At 44.6% G+C, this 22,800-nt stretch overlaps 1 protein-coding gene across 1 annotated transcript in view; it reads left to right on the forward strand.

Annotated features, from left to right (window-relative positions):
- FNDC4 (fibronectin type III domain containing 4) overlaps positions 1–21,972 on the forward strand; it is a 63,327-nt gene extending 41,355 nt beyond the window's left edge. The window contains 7 exon segments of the mRNA XM_040347597.1: positions 994–1,041; positions 1,044–1,073; positions 6,711–6,915; positions 10,550–10,641; positions 16,020–16,090; positions 17,736–17,874; positions 21,321–21,972. Coding sequence (XP_040203531.1) covers positions 994–1,041; positions 1,044–1,073; positions 6,711–6,915; positions 10,550–10,641; positions 16,020–16,090; positions 17,736–17,874; positions 21,321–21,356 — 621 coding nt within the window. The 3' untranslated portion in view covers positions 21,357–21,972.
- Positions 21,973–22,800: the final 828 nt, after the last annotated feature.

The raw sequence follows: 22,800 nt of genomic DNA on the forward strand, positions 1-22,800 counted from the left end.
TGGAGTGGCCATCTCAGTCTTCTGACCTCAATATCATTGAGCCACTCTGGGAAGATCTCAAACGTGCCGTTCAGCGCTGAAAGCTGAAAATTGGTCTGGGCAGGAGGGGTGTTTAAGTGCTCAGTAAGGAAGTGGTTAAAGGGGGCAATACACGGCATTAAGAACTGGGGTATGTAAACTTTTGATCAGGGTCATTTGGGTAGTTTCTGTTGCCATTATGATATAAAAACACAGGCCCGATTCAGATACATTTTCGTATCTAATGGCGGGCGTAGCGTATCTCAATACACTACGTCGCCGTAACTTAGGGCGCAAGTTCCGTATTCAGAAAGAACTTGCGTCCTAAGTTACGCGGCGTAGTGTAACTGGGCCGCGTAAGCCCGCCTAATTTCAAATGTGGATGATGTGGGGCGTGGTTTTATTTAAATTAAAATCATAAATTCTGCCAGGGTATGTAAACTTATGAGCACCACTGTATCTACCAGGAGCCGAGCGTGTCGCTTTCCTTCACTATCACACGAAGAGGGATCTTCTCTCGTAGCCCCGCGTCATTGTTTTTTTTTTTTTTTTTTTATCGCCATCTGTCCGCATTTCAAAACTGTGCAGAATTTGCATCAAACCCAAGGAAAGGCGGATGAGTTCTATTTTCCAAGCAGTAAGGTCGGCGAGCGGCGTCTCTGGTGACACTCGCGTTCCTGGAACGCATTGAATGTACAGAACTGGGGTGACAGATGACCGTCTCCTCCTGCCAGACTCTGACACAATCTCCCTCTTGGGTGTCCTCCACAGAGAGGGTGTCCCCATCTGTCACCGATATTCCCCTACGCCGACTCTGCCGCCGGATGGTGTCCCACTTGGCAGGCTAGGGAACGCCGCGTCCTCGCCAAGGGTGGAGGGTGAGGAGTGGTCGGCTTGTAACCTCGCTGATTGTACACTTTTGTGTCTCCTTTCCAGATCGACCTCCCTTTCTCCGGTCAAACGTCCGGTCCACAGCTGAAGGCCAACTCCGCCACCGTCTCGTGGGATGTCCCCGAGGGTGACAATCATCATTGGGTTATGCATATCTCCAGCAGGTAGGAGGACGGCTGCTATTAGACATGTGCAATTTTTTGTCCGAATTCGTTTTTACCAATTTTGACAATTTACTCATTTCGAAACAAGATAATTTTGAAAAAAAAACAACAATATTTTTTTACTTTTTGCTATAATAATATCCACCAAAAATGTTTTTAAAAATCTAATTTCCTTCATCAGTTTTGGTCAATATATATTCTTCTACATTTTTTCGTAATAAAAATCGCAATAAGCGTATATAGATTGGTTTGCGCAAAAGTTATAGCGTCTACAACTATGGGAAAGATCTGGGATTTTTATCGGAAATTGCGACATTGGGGCGGACAGAGTCGAACACTTTCTGACACATTTTTGGGACCATTGAGATTTATACAGCGATCAGAGCTATAAAAATGCACTGATTACTGTGTAAATGTCATTGTCAGGGAAGGGGTTAACACTAGGGGGGCGATCAAGGGGTCAACTGTGTTCCCTCAGAGTGTGTTCTAACTGTAGGGGGAGGGGACTGACTAGAGGAGTAGACAGATCGTTGTTACTAGCTAGTAGGAACACACGATCTGTCTCTCCTCTCCTCACAGAACTCGGATGTGAGTGTTTACACACACACACACATCCTTGTTCTGGCTCTCGTGCCCGCGATTGCGCGTGGCCGGGTTATTTATTAAATAACAAACATGTTATACTTACCTCCACTGTGCAGCTCGTTTTGCACAGAGTGGCCCCCGGACCTGGTCTTCTGGGGTCCCTCGGCGGCTGTCTTGGCTCACCCCCCCACAAGGACTCAACACCTTCATGCGAGCGAGCATGCATGGTGTTGAGTTCTTGCAGGCGTGCTCCCGTGATAGCCGCTCACTGTATCGCTCGGCCCCGCCCCCCCAGCGTGCTGCATCACTGGATGTGATTGACAGAAGCGCGAGCCAATGGCTGCGCTGCTTTCAATCCATCCACTGTAACCAATCAACGGGCCAGCCTGAGCGGCGAAGAGGATGTCGGGGCCGAGCGCGGGACTTTCGAGGGGTCAGGTAAGTAAAACGATGGGGGGGGGGGTATTGTCGGATGTTTTTTCACCTTAATGCATAAAATGCATTAAGGTGAAAAAACGTTTACCTTTACAACCACTTTAAGAGCTGTAATTCCTAAACCCTTCCTCCGATTTAGATGTACATACCCTCAAATTAAACCCGAGAGTGTGCACTTTCAGCCCTATCCATTATATAACTATAGCTTGAATATGTTTTGGAAAATACCTGAAAACAACGAAATTGTGCCTGTGTCCAAATATATATGGATCTAACTAATATATATCTATATATTGTGACAGGAAGTCAGGTAAATCTGTGGGTTGTTGTCCAGACGGACATACATTTCTGCTTGATTAGACAATACACCAATTGTTATTAGGCCGTTGGCTGCAAATGTAGCCAGAAAAGGTCTAAGGCGGTTTGGAAGACTTCAGCTGTTCGGCATGAGGCAATTAGGGCCTCTATAAGTATCCAGAGGATTACCACTGATTTGCTGCATCCTGAAGCTTTCTGAGTAAAGAGAGCAGTAGCTGAAAGTCTTCTGAGGAGGTGAGGAGAGGATTGATTTTTTTCTGTGTGATAAAAATCAAAAGAGACTATTGTTTTTTTTGCTGTATGACCCAGCAGTGTCCACCCAGCAGTAGGCTGTGCTAGACTCCTAGATAGGTTCCTGTGTGGTGAAGGTAGACGCCCCAAGTGGCCAGGGTTTATTTTATGTTTGATTTTTGTTTATGCTGTTTGGATATTTGCATTTGTTTCCAGCAAGATGGAAGAATAAACCAAAACTTTGTTTTCAACCGTCTTCGACTGCCTGTCTGTATAAATTCAGTGTGTAGTGAACCATCCAAGGGGGTCACACACCGCTACCGAGCTAACCCCTTACTATATATAAATATATATATATATACTTTTATTTTAGAAAACTTACTGGGGTGGATTCAGGTAGGGGCACGCACTACCTACGGAAGCGCAGCGTATCGTTTTTACGCTACGCCTCCGTAAATTACCTGCGCTACGCTTCATTCACGAAGCAGTAGCTCCGTAATTTGCGTGTGCGCTCGGTAAAACTGCCCGGCGTAAGCGCGCGTAATTTAAATGATCCCGTAGGGGGCGTGGATCATTTAAATTAGGCGCCGTTCCCCCGCCGAACGTAGTGCGCATGCTCCGTCGGGAAACTTTCCCGCGTGCATTGCGGTAAATGACGTCGCAAGGACGTCATTTGCTTTCAAACGTGATCGTCAATGGCTTCCGGCGCCCATTCACCCATTCACTTACGCAAACAAGCTAATTTATTAAAAATCGCGATGCGGGTACGACGGGTCATACTTAGCATTGGCTGCCCATGCTAATAGCAAGAGCAGCCTTACGCAGAACCCGACGAACGCAAACAACGTAAAATGCGAACGCAGGGCGCACGTACGGTTGTGAATCGGCGTAGTATGCAATTTGCATACTCTACGCTGACCACTACGGGAACGCCACCTAGCGGCCATCAGTAAGAATGCAGCCTGCGATACGACGGCATAAGAGCCTTATGCCAGTCATATCTTAGGCTGCAGTCGGCGTATCGACCTTTCTGAATCAGGAGCACTCGATACGCCGGCGCAACTAAGCAATTGCGCTGCGTATCTATGGATACGCAACGCAATTGCTTACTGTATCCACCCCACTATTTTTATCCAAGGACTCTACAGAGGAAAAGGGACTATTAGTTACGTATGGAAAAAAGATTTCCCATTAGTAAAGGAAAGGATTCTTTACAGTAAAAGCCTTCTTTTGGTGGAAGGGGTCTTTTACAGCTATATTATGTGTGGGAGGGATCACAGAGCATAGTATTCGAAGATAAAACATGCAGGAGATCGGAGGCCACCATCAGTTGCGGCCGGTGCTTTATGCAATCTTAGTGGAAGCACAAATGTTAATAATCGGTATTGAGATTGGCGATCACCACTGAAATAAACGGTTTCTCTGCAGAGACACCATTCCAAAGTGCTTAACACAACAAATCAGCGGGTGGTTTTCATTGCCCAGACGGTTCCCTTGAGCGCACCGCGCTCTATACTGCAGAGACCAGCACCGGTCTGGAAAGCCTGCAGTCTGATTAGTGATGTGCAAAATAATTCTGAAAAAGCAGATGGATCGGGGATCTGAGATTGCAGATTCTCCTAAACCTATGTGGCGCCGTCTGCAGGCAATCATGGAATTCATTAATCACAGATTATCTCTTTCCACACTCAATGTAATTTAATTAGGTTTCTCTGGCTATACCGGGCTGGTACAAGAACTGGCAATCTATTTTCTCATGTCAATGTAGGCTGCAAGTGTAGAAAGGGTTGACATGGATAATCCACAAATCTGACATCACAGAATAAACCCAACACCTCATCACTAAACAACACTACCAAGAGCTTCTAGTTACAAAACGGTCAATAACCACCAGCTACACAAAATCCACCAATACTAGCAACAAATTCACCACTACCAGCACCAAACTCACCACAAACTACACCAAAGCCAACGACAACATCAAACTCACTACCATCATCAAACCCAACACTGCCAATACCGAAACCAACAACAACACCGAATCCATCACTGCCAACACAAGCCCACCACTGACTAAACCTAATCTACCACCATCAATCAAATCCACCACTGCCAACACCAAACCCACACTACCACAACAAACTCACCACTGCCAACACCTAGCTCCCCACAGAAAATACTAAAACCAACAACATCAAAACCCAACTATCCATCATCGAACCACCACTATTATCACCAAACCCACCACCACAACACCAAATCAACAACCAACACGAAACCACCACTACCAACAACAAACTCACCACTGCCAACACCTAGCTCCCCACAGAATATACTAAAACCAACAACATCAAACCCAACTATCTATCATCAAACCACCACTATTATTACCAAACCCACCACCACAACACCAAATCCAACAACAACACCAAACCCTCCACCACCAACATCAAACCTATCACTGCCAACACTAGACCCACCATTGCCAATACCAAACCCACCACTGATTAGACCAAACCCAACAACACCAAGCCCACCACTGACTAAACCTAATCTACCACCATTATCAAATCCACCACTGCCAACACAAAATCCACTACTACCAACAACAAAATCACCACTGCCAACACCTAACTCCCCACAGAATATACCAAAACCAACAACATCAAACCCAACTATCCATCATCAAACCACCACTATTATCACCAAACCCACCACCACCACAAACACCAAATCCAACAACAACACCAACCCTCCACCACCAACATCAAACCTATCACTGCCAACACGAGACCCACCATTGCCAATACCAAACCCACCACTGATTAGACTAAACTCAACAACACCAAGCCCACCACTGACTAAACCTAATCTACCACCATCATCAAATCCACCACTGCCAACACCAAACCCACTACTACCAACAACAAAATCACCACTGCCAACACCTAACTCCCCACAGAATATACCAAAACCAACAACATCAAACCCAACTATCCATCATCAAACCACCACTATTATCACCAAACCCACCACCACCAAAACACCAAATCCAACAACAACACCAAACCCTCCACCACCAACATCAAACCTATCACTGCCAACACTAGACCCACCATTGCCAATACCAAACCCACCACTGATTAGACCAAACCCAACAACACCAAGCCCACCACTGACTAAACCTAATCTACCACCATCATCAAATCCACCACTGCCAACACCAAACCCACTACTACCAACAACAAAATCACCACTGCCAACACCTAACTCCCCACAGAATATACCAAAACCAACAACATCAAACCCAACTATCCATCATCAAACCACCACTATTATCACCAAACCCACCACCACCAACACCAAATCCAACAACAACACCAAACCCTCCACCACCAACATCAAACTTTTCACTGCCAACACTAGACCCACCATTGCCAATACCAAAACCCACCACTGATTAGACCAAACTCAACAACAACAAACCACCACTGCCAACATTAAACCCAGCACTGACTACAACCAAACCATTATCCCCAACACCAAAACCCACCACTGATAAGACCAAACAACAACAAACAAACTACCACCATCATCATACCCAACCCTGCCAAAAGCCAACTCACCACACCAACAGTAAACCCAGCACAGACTACACCAAACCCATCATCGCCAACACCAAACCCACCACTGACGAGACCAAACCAAACAAAAACAACAAACTCACCACCATCATAATACTCACCCCTACCAACAGCAAACTCACCACTGACTACACCAAACCCACCACCACCAACATTAAACTCAGCACTGACTACACCTACCCACCATCAACACCAATCCCAATACTACCCGACACCAAACTCTCCATGGACTACACCAAACCTATCACAACATCAAACCCAGCACCAATATCAAACCCACCCTTGCCATCACCAAGCCCACCACCATCAACACCAAACCCACAACTGCCAACACCAAACTTCCAACTTTTTTAAATCTGTGGTGTTTATCCATTTGCCGATGCTAATGTTATCTATAACTACACAATGCTGTCCTTCTCCTCAGAGGCAGGATGGCAAATCCATCCGTTTTATAAGAGAAGGGACACACAACAAATCGGGCCTGTGTCTTGTGGACCTGGAGGAGGACACAGATTATATAATCCAGGTGCAGTCCATCGGTTTGTACAGCGAGAGCCAAGCCAGTAAGCGAGTCCATTTCCGAACCCTGAAAGAAACCGATCGACTGCCATCAAACAGCTCTAACCAAGGTAAGTGAAAGTCTTTGTATACCGGACTAACTGGACTGATTACTGTTATATCAGCCTCATTTCTATATTGCAGCCTTTCCAAACCTTTTTTACTCCAGAGGAATCCCCCAGGGTTCCATGAAAACCCGGTTGAGAATGGCTGCTGTATCATATTTTCTTAGGGGGGGCCACAAGGCCCACTCTACCTTCCTACCTACACTACTTCACCTTTACTGGCTGGCAACCATTCATCGGTATTCCCTATATTGCAGGGATAGGGAGGGTAAAAAAGGGGGAGGGGTATGCCTGTATATCAAAAATTATGTACAAGTGAATGTGAGAGACGACATCACTAATGGAGCTAGGGAGGAGGTGGAATCCTTATGGGTAGAGCTACAAAGGGAGGAAACTAAGGGGAAAGTAACACTGATAGGTAGATTCACAAAGAGTTAGAAGATAAGCCGACCTAACTCTGAATCTACGCCGGTGTTTGTTTAAGTGTATTCTCTAACAGAAATACACTTAAACATATATAAGATAGGACGGCTTGCGCCGTCCTATCTTAGATTGCAATGTTTTGGCTGACCGCTAGGTGGCGCTTCCATTGCGGCCGGCGTAGATTATGTAAATGAGCTTTTACGACGATTCCCAAACGAACACGAGCCCGCCGCAGTCGATTAACGTTGTTTCCGTAAGGCCTTAGGCGGCCTAAAGTTATTCCACCTATGAGGTGGAATAACAATGTTAAAGTATGGCCGGCCGTTCCCCGCCCGCGAGGGTCGAATTTTTTAACGTCGTTTGCGCAAGTCGTCCGCGAAGAATCGTGAGTTACGTCGTTTACGTCCGCGTCGAAATCAATAGGCCCGTACGGCCTACTTAGCCGCAATGCGCACTGGGAAATGTAGTCGCCCGGCGCATGCGCAGTGTCAAAAAACGTGAGGTCAAGCCTCATTCCATACAACACGCCCCCCTCCCAAGTCTTTGAATTAGGCGCCCTTACGCCCGCTCGTTTTAGGCTACAACCGCCGTAGATTAGCAGGTAAGTAGATTGGAATCACTACTAGCCTAACTAATTTACGACGGTGTAGCCTAAAAAGGCTAGGCTAGGCCGCCCTAAATTTAGGCCAATGTGTGTGAATCTACCTATGAGAGTTTGCTATAGGCCCCCTAACCAAAGGGAGGGAGGCGGGCGACAGACCTCCTATCACAATTTGGATTAGTGGCAAGGATGGGAAGCGTCATTAAATGGGCATTTTAATTATGCAGACATAGACTGGGTGGAAGGAACCGCGCATTCATCTAAGGCCACTTCCTAAATGTCTTGCAGGACAATTTCATGGGTCAAATGGTAAATGCACCAACTAGAAACAAAGCATTACTAGACCTACTGATTAAGAACAATACAGACCTGATTACGGAAGTGGAAATGCGGGCTAATTTAGCAAACAGTGATTACAGGTCAATTAGTTTAGATAAATCACACAAATAGGAAACATAAGGGGAATTTCAAAGAGCCAACTTCCCTAACTACAATCCTTTGCAAGAAGATACTGAATGGGATAAAATCTAGAAACAAAGAACATGGAGGAAAAATGGGAGTGCTTTAAGAGCATATTAAATAAGGGTATTAGCCAGTGCATCTATTGGGAAATAAATGTAAAAACATAACATTAATAAGTCACCGGACCAGATGGCTTACACCCGAGGGTCCTTAAGGAACTCAGTCAAGTATTTGCCAGACCATTGTTCCCAATTTTTACGAACATTCTACTGAATGGAATGGTACCAGCTGATTGTAGAAAAACCAATGTAGCACCAATATTTTAAAAAGGGGCAATATACATCCCTGGGACTACAGACCAGTTAGCCTAACATCAATAGTATGCAAGCTCTTGGAGGGGGTTGATAAAAGGAATTATACTACAAGCGTTTGGTAATGACAATGGTATCATTAGCAGTAATCAGCATTGATTCATGAAGAATCGTTTTTGCCAAACCAATCTATTAACCTTCTATGAGGAGGTGAGTTGCCATCTAGATAAAGGAAGGCCCATAGACCTGGATTTATCTGGATTTTGCAAAAGCATTTGACACAGTTCCCTATAAACGTTTGCTGTACAAAATAAGGTCTGTTGGCATGGACCATAAGGTGAGTACATGGATTGAAAACTGGCTACAAGGGCGAGTCAAGGGTGGTGATAAATGGGGAGTACTCGGAATGGTCTGGGGTGGGTTGTGGGGTCCCCCAGGGTTCTATGCTGGGACCAATTCTATTTAATTTATTCATAAATGACCCCGGAGGATGGGGTAAGCAGTGCAATCTCTGTATTTGCGGACAATACGAAGCTAAGCAGGGCAATAACTTCACTGCAGGATGTGGAAACCTTGCAAGAAGATCTGAACAAATTAATGTATGAATGCAATCTATTCACTAGGGGGAGAACCTCTGGGGAATCTAGGATGGAAAAGCACCTGGGGGGTCCTAATAGATGATAGGCTCAGCAATGGAATGCAATGCCAAACTGCTGTCAGCAAGCAAACAGACTACAGTATTGGCATTAAAAAGGGGATTTACTCCAGAGATAAAACGATAATTCTCCCATTTCTACAGACTCCTGGTCTGGCCGCACCTGGAGTATGCTGTCCAGTTCTGGGCACCAGTCCTCAGGAAGGATGTAAGGAAGCAAAGCTAATAAAGGGTCTGGAGGATATTAGTTATGAGGAAAGGTTACGAGCACTGATCTTATTCCCTCTGGAGAAGAGAGGGGATATGATTTAAATTTACAAATATCGTACTGGTGACCCCACAATAGGGATAAAACATTTTCGCGAAAGGGAATTTAATAAGACACGTGGCCATTTACTAAAATTAGAAGAAAAGAGGTTTTACCTTAAACTACGTAGAGGGTTCTTTACTGTAAGAGCGGCAAGGATGTGGAATTCTCTTCCACAGGCAGTGGTCTAAGCGGGGAGCATCGATAATTTCATGAACCATTAGATAAGTACCTGAATGACCACGACATACAGAAATATACAAGGTAATACTGACATATATTCACACACATAGGTTGGACTTGATAGACTTGTGCCTTTTTTTCAACCTCACCTACTATCATGGGCGTTTGCAGATAGGGGCAAGGGGGGGGGGGCTAGTGACCCCCCTTGGAATTTGCAAGGGTCCGCCGCGGCCGCATCTGTAGCTGTGCTGGCTCTCTGTGTTTGTAAGAGTCGGCTCCACAGCTGCTGCAGATCTGTGTCATTGAGCCTACAGAGATTTTTTTTATTATGACCAGTTACATAATTAGGTCCTATACATGCACTCAGCTACTTGCTGCTCCAAGAGGGATGACTGTTTGAAGGTCTTCTGTCTGCTGTGAAATACTAGCGCTGTCCATTTTTAAAAGGATATGCAGCGCTGACCCCTGACCCTGCCATGGCACACCTTCACAATCTGCCATGGATTATCAGTAGCTTAGGAAGGCTTTCACATTGCCCCCCCAAAAGCAGGCCATCAAACCTGACCAGGAACCTTTAAAAAGGTGACCTTGTGACAATGAGTGATTACTGTAGAATTTTGTAGTTTACATAGTCTCACTTCTATGAACAGTGACTAATATTTACTGTATGTGTAACATGCCTATCTGTGTCCAAGCAGGAGACATCACTGTGCAAGGAGTGGACAAGGAGCGGCAGCTAGAGACTGGCGAGATCATCATTATTGTGGCCCGTTCTGCTCATGTGGGGCAGGTGAGTCACCATTACCTATAGATACCATGCTGAACATGTCCCCCCATCATCTATGGATGATATGATGAGTGTGTTCCTCTTACATCACATAAAAATGATGTACTGCATATGCATTCTGGATCACCTATATGTGCTGAACCTGTATCCCCTTTATCACTTTAATATTACACTCGACAAGCACTTGTCTGCTGACCTATAGAGTCTACATTGTATGTCCCCATCACCACATCACCTGTAGATCATATGATGAATTCCCACCGATTTATCTGAAGATTATAATAATCACCTATATTTTATGTACTGGGTATGTCTTCCCAAGAATCTTTTAATTAAAGGCGGGTCCTCCCCTGTTGTGGCAAAAACTGGGCTGTATGCAGAGCACACCGCCATTTTGCCCTGTGCTAATAAGCACAGAATCCGTCTTAATGAAATAATCCATATTTAAACTAAATAGGTTCACTTACCGTTCATTCTCTGCCATTTATACAAGTCAAGAGACCTCACACCAGCTAGTTTTCAAGTTACCGTCATCACCATCATCCGCCTTCATGGCTCAGCACAGCTCATTTTATTTACCCAAACAGGAAGTGCTCACTGCACCAGTTAAACACCTCCCCCATGGGAGTGGTCATTACATGATGTCCCCTTGACACAGCAAACACCATATAAGGACATTCCTTCTAACAGGAAGTCCCATAGAATACATGAATAGAATATAATACAATGAATACAATACAATGAATAGAAATGCATACAATGCTGCTAAAGTCTTATGGGCGTGGCAGGGAGTGCCCCCCTCACCCAAAACCGATCACAAGCTCTTATATTAATCGCTGATAGAATCCTTAATCTGCGCCATTCCATAGAATAATGCATATCCAGATTATATCCTTATTAAAGGTGGAATGGAGGCTATCTACAGGCGTACGCTACGAATCCCAAGCCATGCTGATCAGACAAGACCCAGATAAGAACGCACATCTGTCCATAACCATTCGTGTGCTTGCGGAGCGAGCGCACCCCCTCCTCAACGAACGTCTGTGCTAAATGCACAGAGGGCCCCTCGTCGGCGGACATATGCCCACGCCGCAAACATCAACATTCCAACCTCAAGACATTTTCTACTACCAGACGAGATTCAACCAGCCTCAGACCGCCCCAGCCGGCTCTATTTAGAGCGGGCTGCGGAAGTACTAAGACTGGGTGCCATTATGACAATACATCTTCAAATTTCCACCACACCCCCTCTCCAGTTATTTGTACATAATATGTGATATCTCCAACTCACCCAAACAATACGTACTAGTTATGTCTTCCATGGATCACCTGTAAGATACTGTACATGAGGAGTATGTCTTTCTCCAGTCAACTAAAGATTGTATAAGGTTTGATGGCCTTTTCTGCTGACTCTGGACACAGCACCAAACTTAGGAAACTCGTGGAACTTGGGGGCTTGTAGACCCTTGAAATGATGGATTTGGGCTGTAGCATTTGGGGCCAGAAGACTCTTGAGTGGGATATTTTTGTCTAGTAAACTCTTGAATGTGGATTTTTGGCAAGTAAACTCTTGAATGTGGGATTTGTGTCTAGTAAACTCATGAATGTGGATTTTTGGCTAGTAGACTCTTGAATGTGGGATTTTTGACTAGTAGACTCTTGAATGTGGGATTTTTGACTAGTAGACTCGTCTTGGATTTTAGATTTTTGACTAGTAGATTCTTGATTGTGGGGTTTTTGACTAGTAGACTTGTCTTCAATGTGGGATATTTGACTAGTAGACTCTTGAATGTGGGGATTTTTGTATAGTAAATTCTTGAATGTGGGATTTTTGTCTAGTAGACTCGTCTTGAATGTGAGATTTATGTCTAATAGACTCTTGAATGTGGGGTTTTTGACTAGGAGCCTTTAGACTTTTGAACATAGGATTTTGAATATGGGATTTGAGGCCTCTAGACTCTTGAATGTTGGATTTTTGGCTTGTAGACTCTTGAATGTGAGATTTTTGGCCTGTAGACCCTTGAATATAAGATTTGAGTCCTGTAGACTCTTGAATGTTGGATTTTCGGCTTGTAGACCCTTGCATGTAGAATTTTGGCTTCTAGACTCTTGGCCTGCAGATACTTGAATGTGGGATTTTGGCCCGTAGACACTTGAATGTGGGAGTTTTGATCTGTAGACTCTTGAATGTGGAATTTTTGGAATGCAGACTCAGGAATATTATTATTATTATTATACAGGATTTATATAGCGCCAACAGTTTGCGCAGCGCTTTACATCAGGGAAGACAGTACAGTCACAATACAATTCAATACAGGAGGGATCAGAGGGCCCTGCTCGTTAGAGCTTACAATCTAGAAGGGAGGGTCAAGTGGAACAAAGGGTAGTAGCTGTGGGGGATGATCAGATGGACTCAAATGCAAATACAGTTGTTAGGTGTGGGTAGGATAGGCTTCTCTGAAGAGGAGGGTTTTCAGGGATCCTCTAAAAGCTAATAGAGAAGGAGATAGGCGGATAGATTGGGGTAAGGAGTTCCATAGGCTTGGAGAGGCTCTGGAGAAGTCCTGGAGACGAGCATGGGAGCAGGTGATGAGAGAGCTAGAGAGTAGGAGGTCTTGAGAAGAGCGAAGAGAACGATTAGGTTGGTATTTAGAGACTAGGTCAGTGATGTAGCTAGGGGCAGAGTTGTGGATGGCTTTGTAGGTAGTAGTTAGTAGTTTGAATTTAATTCTTTGGGTGAGTGGAAGCCAATGGAGGGATTGACAGAGAGGGGAAGCAGAGACAGAGCGGTTGGTAAGGTGGATCAGTCTGGCAGCAGCATTCATGATGGACTGAAGGGGGGTTAGAGTATGCAGAGGTAAGCCAATGAGAAGGGAGTTGCAGTAATCGAGGCGAGAGATGACCAGGGAGTGAATTATGAGCTTTGTGGTGTCATTGGTTAGAAAGGGGCGTATTTTGGAGATGTTGCGAAGGTTGAGGCGGCAAGATTTGGACAGTGATTGAACGTGAGGTTTAAAGGAGAGTTCAGAGTCCAGGACTACTCCTAGGACCTTGACATGTGAGGATAGGCTGATAGTTGTGCCATTAATTATGACAGAGAGATCAGGGGAAGAGGCACGTGGGGGAGGGAAAATGATAAGTTCCGTTTTAGATAGATTGAGTTTGAGGAAGTGGTGCGACATCCAAAGTGATATATCTGATAGTAAATTAGTGATACGTGAGGAAAATGAAGGAGTGAGTTGAGGGGTAGAGAAATAGATTTGAGTGTCGTCAGCGTAGAGGTGGTATTGGAAGCCGTGGGAGGCTATCAGCTGACCCAGGGAGGCGGTGTAGATTGAGAATAGGAGAGGTCCAAGAACAGAGCCTTGGGGGACCCCAACAGAGAAAGGAAGAGGAGAGGAGGAAGTAGAATTGTAAGTAACGCTAAAGGTACGGTTGGATAAGTAAGTAGAGAACCAGCGAAGAGTACAGTCACGGAGACCAAAGGTGTGGAGTTTTTTGAGGAGGAGGTGGTCAACCGTATCGAAGGCAGCAGAGAGGTCCAGGAGTAGGAGCACAGAATAGTGTCCCTTAGTTTTGGCCGTTAGTATATCGTTTGTAAGTTTTAGGAGAGCAGTTTATGTGGAATGTTGAGGACGAAATCCAGACTGAAAGGGATCAAGAAGGTTATTATCAGCAAGGTGGACGCTCAGTCGGTTATAGACTAGACGTTCAAGGAGTTTGGATAAAAAGGGAATATGTGATTATGTGATTTTTTTTTTTCGGCTTGTAGATTCTTGCAAATTGGAGTCTTGGCCTGTAGACTTTTGAATGTGGGATTTTTTGCTTGTAGAAATTACACCTCACAGGTCAGATCCTTATCACATGGTCTCTGCGCAGTCCAGATTTTGTGCTGAATGAATGGCGAGCCCTTCACCACTACAATTAATAACCTGGGGCTTTGAATAAAGTATCAATCAGAAGAGGATTAATACTGTGCCCAATAATGATGGAGAAGTATTTGAGTGTCCTTGCAGCCCAAAGACGCAATACTAGCTTGAGTGCCAATCTGCACATTCTGCAGCCAGCAAGATACTCTCTTTTATTAAAAGAAGCAAGAAGAAAGACAGCATCTCCCCTGTCATAGCTCTGGGAGTGTAGTGATAGCTGTATTACCAGATCACTGTAAAACTGTCAAAAGTAAATAAAAGAGATAAGTCATTGAGATGGCATGCACCATTATGGACTTAACTCATAACATGCCAGCTCATTTTACAAAGTAACTAAATTCCTAGGCTTCAGCTTTGAATATGGGTTTTTTGGCCCATAAAATCATGAATATGGGATTTTTTTGACCTGTAGACTCCTGCATGTGAGATTTGGAGCCTGTAGACTTTTGAATATGGGATTTTTGGCTTGTAGACTCTTGAATGCGAGATTTTTGGCCTGTAGACCTTTAAATATGAGATTTGAGGCCTGTAGACTCTTGAATGTTGGATTTTTTTCAGCTTGTAGACTCTTGAATATGGATTTTGATTGGCCCATACAATTAGGAATCTGGGATTTGTTTGGCCTGTAGACTCCTGCATGTGAGATTTGGAGCCTGTAGACTTTTGAATATGGGATTTTTGGCTTGTAGACTCTTGAATGTGAGATTTTTGGCCTGTAGACCTTTAAATATGAGATTTGAGGCCTGTAGACTCTTGAATGTTGGATTTTTTTCAGCTTGTAGACTCTTGAATATGGATTTTGATTGGCCCATAAAATTAGGAATCTGGGATTTGTTGTGCCTGTAGACTCCTGCATGTGAGATTTGGAGCCTGTAGACTTTTGAATATGGGATTTTTGGCTTGTAGACTCTTGAATATGGGTTTTTTTTGGCCCATAAAATTAGGAATCTGGGATTTGTTTGGCCTGTAGACTCCTGCATGTGGGATTTGGAGCCTGTAGACTTTTGAACATGGGATTTTTGGCTTGTAGACTCTTGAATGTGAGATTTTTGGCCTGTCGACCCTTGAATATGAGATTTGAAGCCTGGAGACTCTTGAATGTTGGATTGTTGGCCTGTCGACCCTTGAATATGAGATTTGAGGCCTGTAGACTCTTGAATGTTGGATTGTTGGCCTGTCGACCCTTGAATATGAGATTTGAGGCCTGTAGACTCTTGAATGTTGGATTTTCGGTTTGTAGACTCTTGCATGTAGAATTTTGGCGTGTAGACTCTTGAATGTAGGATTTTTGGCCTGTAGATACTTGAATATGGGGTTTTGGTCTGTAGACACATGAATGTGTGAGTTTTGAATCCAGACTCATGAATATGTGATTTTTTTTTCGGCCTGTAGATTCTTGCAATTTGGATTCTTGGCCTGTAGACTTTTGAATGTGGGATTTTTTGCTTGTAGAAATTACACCTCACAGGTCAGATCCTTATCACATGGTCTCTGCGCAGTCCAGATTCTGTGCTGAATGAATGGTGAGTCCTTCACTACTACAATTGTTCATCCCGGGGCTTTTTGTAAAGTATCAATCAGAAGGGGATTCATACTGTGCCCATTATTGATGGAGAAGGATTTGAGTGTCCTTGCAGCCCAAAGACGCAATACTAGCTTGAGTGCCAATCTGCAAACTCTGCCAGCAAGATACTCTCTTTCATTAAAAGAAGCATAAACTAAAAGATGTATATCACATATACAAACCATTGGTATGACCTCATCTTAAATATTCCGTTTTGGGCACTGATTCACAGAGATGATTTTTTGGAACTAAAAATGGTGCAGAGAATAAATAAATATTAGAGAATAGATTAGGGATGACTAACTGTACTGGATATACAGTATTCACCTCAGAGAAGGAAATAGGAATATACCATAAATGGTCCATACTGAAGATTAGGTGGAACTGTATTAACTTTATGGTGACCACAAAAGACACACCATTGCAGCCGGAAGAAAAGAGACTCAAATAGTCCTCCATATTCTAAGGTGAAATATAGCACATATCTTCGGGCTTTCCTCAAAGAACAAAATGTATGCACAATGGTAAATTACAAAAGGAAATTTTTCTTGGAGTATTGATCAAGTTGCCAATACTTGATCAAACAAGGGGTTTTCCTTTCTCTAGATCTACCGTATTTTCCGGCGTATAAGACGACTCGGCGTATAAGACGACCCCCTAATTTTCCAGCCAAAATGTTGGTTTTGGGATATACTCACCGTATAAGACTACCCCCTTTCCTACTAGTCATGCCTCGCCTCACGGTGCCACCATTACATGCCAGACTATGCCACTACATGCCAGACTGTGCCCCATTACATGCCAGACTGTGCCCCATTACATGCCAGACTGTGCCCCATTACATGCCAGACTGTGCCCCATTACATGCCAGACTGTGCCCCATTACATGCCAGACTGTGCCCCATTACATGACCAGACTGTGCCCCATTACATGACCAGACTGTGCCCCATTACATGACCAGACCTGCCTCATTACATGACCAGACCTGCCCCATTACATGACCAGACTGTGCCCCATTACATGCCAGACCTGCCCCATTACATGACCAGACTGTGCCCCATTACATGCCGGACCTGCCCCATTACATGACCAGACCGTGCCCTTACCTTATCCCATGCGAATCGCGGCCGTGTAACCTAACATCTTACCTTACCAGAATCGCGGCCGTACGATTTTTCAAAAGCCACGCCTCCGACGTCTTCTGTTCCGTGATAGGCGGAACATTCAGCTTCCCAGGAGGGCGTCCGAGGACGAGAGGGCCTCCGTGATAGGCGGACACTAAACACAGGACGAGAGGCCCTCCGTGATAGGCGGACACTGAACACAGTGCCTCCTGGGAAGCTGATTGTTTCCGCCTATCACGGAACAGAAGACGTCGGAGGCGCGGCTTTTGAAAAATCGTACGGCCACGATTCTGGTAAGGTAAGATGTTAGGTTATCGGCGTATAAGACGACCCCTGACTTTTAAGAAGATTTTAAGGGGTTAGAAAGTCGTCTTATACGCCGGAAAATACGGTACATGAGATTTAGATTTTTTTTAATTCCGAATAGTATAGGCTTTATTGGCCATGGTCTGCAACCCTTCCTAACACTCTCTGTCTTGTTGTATAGCGGTCATCGCTCTGTTCTGCCGCCAGTATGACATCATTAAAGACAACGACTCGAACAATAACAAGGAAAAGGCCAAACCATCCTCGGAGCAGAGCACCCCTGAGCGGCAGACGGGAGGGTTACTGCGAAAGGTAGGTTCGTCACAGTATGGAAAAGTAGGAAAATATTGCGCAAACAATGAGAGTATGATGTGACTATTAGCTGAAAGCTGCTACATATAAATGTGACAAATATTAAAAATGGAAGAGTGGATGGAATGTAGCGCTAAACCTTGTGTGAAATAAAGGTGCACATAAAACGAATGAACATTCTAGTAAGCATTCAATGAAGGAATAAATATGAGAGTCCACCACTTATGAAGGGTAGAGCCAAAACTAGTCCAATTACCCCATTCAAGTCCTGTAAAGGAAAAATGAAGGGTAAGTCCAGAACGATGAGATGATGCTCCTCAGATATAAAAGCTGATAAGCAGGGCATCCAAAGTGGGAATAAATCTTCTCTAGAGTGTTAAGAATTAATACCCTTACCGTGTCTGGTGGACCCGTATGTCAGCGACAGCGGATCATACAAGCATGGATGGCCAGATCGATGAAAACCCAGACAGTGGAAAGAACCCGGGATCTCTAGTGGAACCTACAAAGAACCTCGTGGCACTTCGAAGTAGAAGGGCAGATGACTGGATAGGACCACCACACTAACTTTAATCCCAACACATAGAGTAGTATGTAAATAAGGACTTCTGACTTTACTGTGGCTTCTCTGATATGAATACTTATTCTTGTCCTGCCTTAGGGTCCCAAATGCAAGGTCACCAGCCACTTCACAGAGTCTTAGTCACTTAGCCACAGTAAAGTCAGAAGTCCTTATTTACATACTACTCTATGTGTTGGGATTAAAGTGCCACGAGGTTCTTTGGAGGTTCCACTGGAGATCCCAGGTTATTTCCACTGTCTGGGTTTTCATTGATCTGGCCATCCATGCCTGCCTGATCCGCTGTCGCTGACATACGGTCCACCAGTCGTGGTAAGGGTATTCATTCTTAACACTCTATAGAAGATGTATTCCCACTTTGGATGCCCTGCTTATCAGCCCTTATATCTGAGGAGCATCATCTCATTGTTGTGGACTTACCCTTAATTTTTCCTTTACAGGACTGGATTGTGGTTGATTGGGGTTATTGGACTAGATTTGGTTCTACCCTTCATAGTGTGGTGGACTCTCATATTTATTACTTCATTGAATGCTTACTAGAATGTTCATTCTTTTTATGTGCACCTTTATTTCACATAAGGTTTAGCGCTACATTCCATCAACTCTTCACAGTATGGTCAACATAATGGAAGAATTTTCTGTGTTGTTCCTTTCATGCAACCAGATTCTTCATTTGTAAGGGCTGGATTCAGATAGCTTCGCCTATCTTTAGGCGGGCGTAGCGTATCTCAGATACACTATGCGGCCGTAAGTTTGAGCAGCAAGTTGTGTACTCACATAGAACTTGCGCTGAAACTTACGGCGGCGCAGTGTAACTGGGCCGGCGTAAGCCCGCCTAATTCAAAATAGGCTGGTTGGGGGCTGTAACGGCTACCCAGGTAGTGAGAGGGTATCAGCCGTTGGAGACGTCCTTTTCCCTGGCAAGTTGCGATATGCAAGTACAGCCGGTATATCCCCATCCACGAGATCCAGAGAGAGCGAGAGTCAGGCCTTGTACTCACGGCAGGACATGTCCGATGAAAACGGTCTGCAGACCGTTTCCATCGGACATGTCTGGCCGGGGACTGCCCGGGGACTTCTGTTCGATGGCTATACACACCATCGAACAGAAGCACGCGCGTAAACATTACGCGGGGCGTGTCCGCGGTGTCGCCGCGTCGATGACGCGGTGTCGCCGCGACAATGACGCGGCGACGTGGGCGGGCCGCCTTAAATATGCTTCCACGCATGCGTCGAAGTCATTCGACGCATGCGAGGGATGCGGGCGGCAGGACATGTACGGTAGGTCTGTACAGACGACCGTACATGTCCGGGCGGACAGGTTTCCAGCGGACTGTTTTAAAACAAGTCCGGGAAACAGTTGTCCGCTGGAAACCTGTCCGATCCGTCCCAAAATGGTCCGCTCGGGCCAACACACGGCCAAACATGTCTGCTGAAACTGGTCTGCGGACCAGTTTTAGCAGACATGTTTGGTCGTGAGTACGGGGCCTCAGGGTCAGCTGTAAAATGAGCAGAATCATAATCCCATCGAATGCCCTTTCAAGAACGAGACAGGGCTACGTTTTGAAGGGTCAAGTAGACTCTTTATTTTCAAGTACACAGCACACTTTTATACAGAATTTGGAACAACCCACCCCCTTGCCATCAGAATAATTAACATGAGCCAATTATCTATCATTTAGCCTGACGAGGTGACTAGGCGTCTCGTCTGCAATTCCCCACACATATAATGAACTTCAATGACATTCTAAAAGTCATTTAGTGGAGGTAATTATCTCCTAGAGACGTCCCGTCTCTGACAACAGCTATTACCTTGTTATTGTGTTCTGCAGGTTATTTCACAAGCCGGCTCCACTTAGCATTTCAATAGTCTGAGCTAAGCATTGAAGGGTCATTGTCCTATTGACCTAGTCAGGACAAAATAAACCACTTGTAATGTGTCCAGTATCTTCTGCAATGAACTGTCAGTAATGTCCCACTGTAGGATTATTATAGATGTCCAGGCAGAATACATAGTTCCGTTACAGGGGCGTGTACTATGTAAAATAGTAGTGACCCCATGTTTTTGACGTTTTTAACGAACGTCGGTAATTCGTCATGCTTTCGACGTGAACGTAAATTACGTCCAGCCCTATTCGCGAATGACTTAGCAAACGATGTAAAAAATGCAAAACTCGGCGCGGGAACGACGGCCATACTTAACATTAGCTACGCCTCATATAGCAGGGGTAACTATACGCCGGAAAAAGCCGAACGCAAACGATGTAAAAAAAAAACGCCGGGCGGTCGTTTGTTTCTGAATCGGCGTAAATACTAATTTGCATATTCCTCGCGTAAAAATACAGAAGCGCCACCTATCGGCCAGCCTGAAATTGCAGCCTTATTGATACGACGGTGTAAGACACTTACACCTGTCGGATCTTAGTAAAATCTATGTGTAATTGATTCTCTGAATCAGGCACATAGATACGACCGACCGCCCTCAGAGATACGGGCGGTCGTTCGTTTCTGAATCGGCGTATATACTAATTTGCATATTCCTCGCGTTAAAATACGGAAGCGCCACCTAGCGGCCAGCCTGAAATTGCAGCCTAAGATACGACGGTGTAAGACACTTACACCTGTCGGATCTTAGGGATATCTATGCGTAACTGATTCTCTGAATCAGGCGCATAGATACGACCGACCGCCCTCAGAGATACAACAGCGTATCAGGAGATACGCCGTCGTATCTCCGTTCTTAATCCAGCCCTAAGTGTCTAATGCAGATTATAGAATAAATTGGGGAATATTATTGATTACTAGACCAGCAAATTGATCGCAATGCATTTTGTCTGTATTTACACTGGTTATGTGTTTCTTTTAGAAGAAAGCTCCGTCTGTCAACATTATTGAGGTATAGTGCTCATCCAGTGGCCTGTCCATGACCCAGGTTCTGCACAGAGCATCTTGGGCCTTTTGGATGAAATGCACAAAGGCAGATAAAGGACTGTAGACTTCTTATAAGCAATACCACTGGAACTCTGCACCTGCGGAGATTCTCAAGGGCTCATCTCGTCCACTGTATCATCTCACCAGCCATGGGACACATTTCTGCCCTGGCCTAAAGACCTTGAGATGTCCACCTCCACCATATCAGACAGGATGGACCAGCAGATGGTCAGTGCGGGCACATGCATTGGTCATATATGTACTCTATCATGGCATGATAGGAAACCACGCATCATGGTTGGAGCTCATTCACTGACCACAAGACGATGAGTGGGGAGATAATTCTCAGATCTTTAGCCATTCTACCAACACAACATTCAAGATAATGGAGAGTGTCTTTGGTTCTCTCTTTAACTTTGAGCCTGGAATAGCGGTTCTTAACCTGTTGGTCCTGACCTGAAACATTGGAACATCATGATCTTTATGGTGCACCTTTGTTCACATTCTTAACAACACTTAGTGCCAAATATTCAACTATCATGAAGTTATTACTGTATGTTATTTTCTAAAAAGTATTGCATTGTTTATGTACTGTCATGTTTTATTAGGTAATGGTGGTAAACTTATCCAAAGGGAACTGGTTATCCGGTCCAACCTAACCCATAGACCAAAAAAGGACTCCTGGACTTCGTCAGGGTCCTGGCCGTGGAAGGTTAAGAATCCATTTCTATGAATGAGGATGAATCTATGTTCCTCTTAGATGGGTTGCCTCCTTGATAGGATGAGGCTAACATCTTTTCCGAAGAATGGGGAGGAGCGTCTATGATGAGATTGGATGGTGGCCAAGTCTTGAGGTTGAATTTAATTTCCTCTACTATCAATGAGGACTTTAGTTATGGTTAAATATGAAAAAAAATGATTCATTCTCATTCATAGTGGAATATAATAATAATGGGTGAGTTTCCCCCAGAGTAAAAATAGAAGGTTTGATTGGGCATTAATGTTGGATCACTGGCAGTAGTGTTGCAGCACTTTGTCTTTCATCAGCGGTGTCATTTTGTACCTGTAACAAGGTCTAGATGCTTCATATAGTCTAATTATCTTACTGCCAGTGCTCATTCTTTGTACAGTACAGGACCGCACTGCAATGGCCAGCAAGGCCAGAGTTAGACTAGCAATGGGCCCCTGGCTACCTGCCGCTTTAGTGCTTAATTCGTTTTCAGTGCCTTTTTAAGTTCTCATACTGTTTTTGTGAGACGGATTACACAGTGACGGGGATGATTCAATGTGCAATTGAGTGCAGTTAGGATATGTTTTCTGTATGGATTATTCCCCTTAAACTGAGCTGTACAGGAGATACTGGAGCTTAGAAGGTGGGGAAGATCTTGGGCAGACATAGAATATGCCCGAGGGAT

Source organism: Rana temporaria, chromosome 4 (genome assembly GCF_905171775.1).
Source record: "Rana temporaria chromosome 4, aRanTem1.1, whole genome shotgun sequence".
NCBI lineage: Eukaryota > Metazoa > Chordata > Amphibia > Anura > Ranidae > Rana > Rana temporaria.